The sequence below is a fragment of the Otolemur garnettii genome, unplaced genomic scaffold (genome assembly GCF_000181295.1).
Source record: "Otolemur garnettii isolate 467f Iridium unplaced genomic scaffold, OtoGar3 scaffold00025, whole genome shotgun sequence".
Lineage (NCBI taxonomy): Eukaryota > Metazoa > Chordata > Mammalia > Primates > Galagidae > Otolemur > Otolemur garnettii.
In genome coordinates, this window is record NW_003852420.1 from 15,740,908 (window position 1) to 15,745,754 (window position 4,847).

Sequence of the window (4,847 nt, forward strand, 5' to 3'; positions counted from 1 at the left end):
AGCCTCCCTAGTAGCTGGGACTACACATACCTGCCACAACACTCGGCTATTTTTTTTTTTTTTTTGAGACAGAGTCTTATTATGTCACCCTCTGTAGAGTACTCTGTGTCACCACTCACAGCAACCTCAAACTCTTGGGCTTAGGTGATTCTCTTGCCTCAGCCTCCCAGGTACCTGGGACTTTTGGCACCTGCCACAATGCCCAGTGCTATTTTTTTTGTTATAGTTGTTATTGTTGTTTTTTTCTTTTTAGCAAGCCTGGCCTTCGAACCCACCAGCCCCAGTGTATATGGCCAGTGCCCTAACCACTGATCTATGGGTTCTAAGCCAGGCTATTTTTGTTGTTGTTGTTATTTGTTTGTTTAGCAGGTCCAGGCCGGGTTTGAATCCACCAGCCCTGGTGTACATGGCCAGTGCCTTAACCACTGATCTATGGACACTGAGCCTTCTATGTCTTTTTTAGCAGCAAGGAAACATTCCCTAGAAACACTCCATGGATCTACTATTGGTCAGAGCCTGTGCAGGTGCTTTATCATTTAGGAATGCTTCATTATCCTACACATAGTAGAAAACTGGCTTAATAGAGTTTTATTTCTCTCACATCAAAGAAAGTCAGTTTTAGGCTTGTATAGCAGGTCAGATATGTCATTATAGACTCAGGCTGCTTCTGACTTTCTGCTCTGCCAACCTTTGCTTCTGGCAATCATCCTCAAGGTTGCAGATTGGCTGCTGTATCACCATCCGCTATGTCTGTATTCCAGCCAGGATAAATGCAAAAAGCAGAAAGAATTTCTCCAAGGAAGATTTTGCCTTTGCATTCTATCATCCCCAAAGACTACTGTCTTTGTGTCATTGACTAGAAAGGAGTCACATGGCTGACACTAGATGTAAGGGGCCAGGGTGACCAAGTGTTGTTAACTTGGCATGTTGCTACCTTGAGCAAACCAGGGTTCACTTTGTTGGGAATGAATAATGTGTGATACTGTGTAGGCAACCAGCAGTATGTGTTTCCTATCAAAGTATAATTTTCAAAATGTTAAAAACAATACAGATGGGCAGCGCCTGTGGCTTAGTGGGTAGAGCTCTGGCCCCATATACCAAGGGTGGAGGATTCGAACCTGGCCCTGGCCAAACTGCAACCAAAAAATAGCTGGGCATTATGGTGGGCACCTGTAGTCCTAGCTAGGGAGGCTGAGGCAAGAGAATCGCCTAAGCCCAGGAGTTGGAGGTTGCTGTGAGCTGTAGCACTCTACCGAGGGCGACAAAGTGAGACTCTGTCTCTAAAAAACAACAATAACAACAAAAAAACAATACAGATGAGACTTGAGCATGAGTCAGAATTTTACTTAATTCAGTAATGAGGGAACTGGAAGGATGACAAACCTGGTTCAAAAGAGGATTTGACATGCTGACATTTATGCCTAGTAACCGTCAGTGAAAAAAAAAAATACTAAAGTCAGATTGCTAAATTAAATACAATCTGGTTAATGTCCTACAAGATAGCAAAGCCCATGACTTTCGGGATTATCTTCTCTAGCTGACAAAAATCAATGCATTGGATCAGGTTTTTGTAAGTTAACATTTAACTTTACCTCATCCCCAAAAAGTGAAATGACCCTAAGCAGGCTTAGTAGATAGCAGATCTCAAAATGAGGTCCCCAGGCCAGCAGCAGCATTGTCACCGGATTATTCCTTGTTAGGAAGGCACATTTTCAGGCCATCCTACTGAATCAGGTGCTCCAGGAGTGACACCCAGCAATCTGTGGTTCTGATGCCCTCTCAAGTTTGAGAGCCACTCCTTTAGTATGACATTAAAAGGCCTCATGATCATTTTGTCACCAGGTCTTGGATAATTTTTCTAAAATATATTGGCTCGCCACCTATAGCTCACTGGGTAGGGTGCCAGCCACATACACTGGAGCTGACAGGTTCGAATCAGCCTGGGCCTGCCAAACTGCAATGACAACTACAACCAAAAAAAATAGCTGGGCATTGTGGCGGGCACCTGTAGTCCCAGCTACTTGGGAGGCTGAGGCAAGAGAATTGCTTAAGCCTAACAGTTTGAGGTTGCTGTGAGCTGTGACGCCATGGCACTCTACCCAGGGCAACAGCTTGAATATACCCATGCTACACAGAACCAGAGGGGAGGGTAAAGGGGCCATTGTGACTGTCTGGGAGGAGTGAATCATCACAATAAAACCAGAGCTCCATTTCTATACTATTCAGAATAGAGTATGAATGTTTCTACCACAACCAGTAAGTAAGCAAGGAGATGGTTATGTTAATCAGTTTGATGTAAACATTCCACATTGTATATCAAATCAGCACACTGTATGCCATAAATGCATTAATGTACACAGTTATGATTTAATAAAGAATTTTTAAAAACCAGGGCTCCAGCAGCAGGGGAGCAGGGGGAGCAATGGTTAGGTCTTCCAACAGTGTCCTAGGCTATGCCACAGCAGGGGCAGCTCTCCTGCTTCCTATCACCTGCTTCTTTCCCCAAGGTATACAAGTGTGTGGTCAAGAGCTGTGCCCAGACATTCCCAAAGCTTGACACATTTCTGGAGCACATCAAGAGCCACCAGGAGGAGCTGAGCTACCGCTGCCACCTCTGTGGCAAGGACTTCCCCTCACTATACGACCTGGGTGTGCACCAGTACTCCCACAGCCTCCTGCCACAGCACAGCCCCAAGAAGGACAGCGCTGTCTACAAGTATGTGCTCTCCAACTCCTTCTCCCCTTGTGGACTGGCGGGTAGGCACAGGGGTCTGTGGCCTTGGCAGTTCTGACTGCTCAGGACCAGTGAGTTACTCAAAGGGGACACTGTGGCTCCCAGCTGGGGTCTAGCCTGACAGAGTTGGTCTGGGCCTTGGCACTGGGGTGGAGGAAAAGATATTGGTTCTCCTTATTTTATTATTATTATTTTTTGAGACAATCTCACTCTGTTGCTGTGGGTAGAGTGCTGTGGCATCATCATAGCTCACAGCAACCTCAAGCTCTTAGGTTTAAACAATCCTCCCATCTCAGCCTCCCAAATAGCTGGGACTACAGGTGCCCACCATGATACCTAGCTAATTTTTCTATTTTTAGTAGAGATGGGGTCTTGCTCTTGCTCAAGCTTGTCTTGGACTCCTGAGCTCAAGTAAACCTATCTACCTCACCTTCCCAGAGTGCTAGGATTACAGGTGTGAACCACCACACCTGGCCATCAATTTTTTTTTTTTTTTTGATACAGTGTCTCACTCTGTTAGTATTACAGTATGGTCATAAAGAAGGTCCCTTTGGCAGAAATGGTGAAGGGCTTCCTCAGTTTTGCCACTTACTTTTAATCCTCAGATCTTCAAATAAGCTTCTTTGGAGATATCAATCCTGTGATCATCGTTGTTGAGTTTCTTTCTCTTGAGTACTTCCTGTCCCTCTGCCAGGCCCTCCTTTATTAATGTAGATATCTAACATCACTTTTATAACTTCATGAAATACTACATTTTTTGCCTTGCAGTCATTTTGTTTTGTATTTGTCTTGTGTGATCTGAGAGCAGCTGCCTCAGAAAAAGCTTACATGTGCAGATGGTGGTGAAATGCAAGGAGGGGTGTTTGTCTGGGGGCTCCTTCTAGCTCATTAGTGAATGTTTTCATGTTAGAATGGCTTCTCTGGGCAGGGCAAGGTGACTCACACCTGTAATCCTAGCACTCTGGGAGGCCAAGGCAGGTGGATTGCCTGAGCTCACAGGTTCAAGACCAACCTGAGCAAGAGCAAGACCCTGCCTCTAAAAATAGCTGGGTATTGTGGTGAGTGCCTATAGTCCCAGCTACTGAGGAGGCTGAGGCAAGAGACTCGCTTAAGCCCAAGAGTTTGAGGTTGCTATGAGCTATGATGCCATGGCACTCTACCAAGGGCGACAAAGTGAGACTGTCTCAAAAAAAAAAAAAAAAAGAATGACTTCTCTGTACAAAGTTGTACCTGCAGGTATTTGGCTGATGACTGTGTTAATGAGGCCCCCTGTAACTCCTGAGGGGCTTCTGAGGTTCAGAGACAAGTAATTCTGGGTATAGACCTTGAACTTAGAATGCATAGACTGCTCAGGGAGACAGGTATATAAATAAATGCTACTATATACATATATATAAGTATCATAGTGGAATGCAGGGAAGAGATGCTGTCTCAGGAGCAGTGGTATTTGAAATGGGCTTTGAAGGATGAATAGGAGTTTGCCAGGTAGACAGTGGGTGGGATGGAATGTATTCTTAGCAAAGGAACAGCCAGTGTAGAAATATAAAATAGCAAGTGGTTTAGAATGATTGTTATGTAGAAAGTGGGAAGGGGATGTTGAGATGGGACTTGTAGGAGAAAGTGGGGCCAAGACATGAAAAGCCATATAGAAGAGCTTTTATTTATTTATTAATTTATTTTTTAGGGTTTCACATTTGGGTGATAATTTTTTTATTTTTAATGTTGGGGATTCATTGAGGACACAAGAAACCAAGTTACACTGATTGCATTTGTTAGGTAAAGTCCCTCTTAGAATTGTGCCTTGCCCCCAAAAGGTGTGTCACACACCAAGACCCCACCCCCTCCCTCCTTCCCTCTCTCTGCTCTTCCTTCCCCTAACCCCCTCCCTCCTCTTTCTCTCCTCTCCTCTTCTCCCACCGTATTATTAATCGTCCTCATATCAAAATTAAATGCATAGGATTCATGCTTTTCCATTCTTGTGATGCTTTACTAAGAATAATGTGTTCTGGCTTGGTGCCTGTGGCTCGAGTGGCTAAGGCGCCAGCCATATACACCTAAGGTGGCGGGTTCAAATCCAGCCCGGGCCCGCCAAACAACAATGATGGCTGCAACC

At 44.8% G+C, this 4,847-nt stretch overlaps 1 protein-coding gene across 3 annotated transcripts in view; it reads left to right on the plus strand.

Moving 5' to 3' along the window:
- Positions 1-4,847, plus strand: part of ZNF341 (zinc finger protein 341) — a 55,265-nt gene that overhangs the window by 33,739 nt on the left and 16,679 nt on the right. For all 3 annotated transcript variants that reach the window (XM_012804105.2, XM_003788107.2, XM_003788106.2), the window contains one exon: positions 2,508-2,716. In XM_012804105.2, coding sequence (XP_012659559.1) covers positions 2,508-2,716 — 209 coding nt within the window. The remainder of the gene's footprint in view (positions 1-2,507; positions 2,717-4,847) is intronic.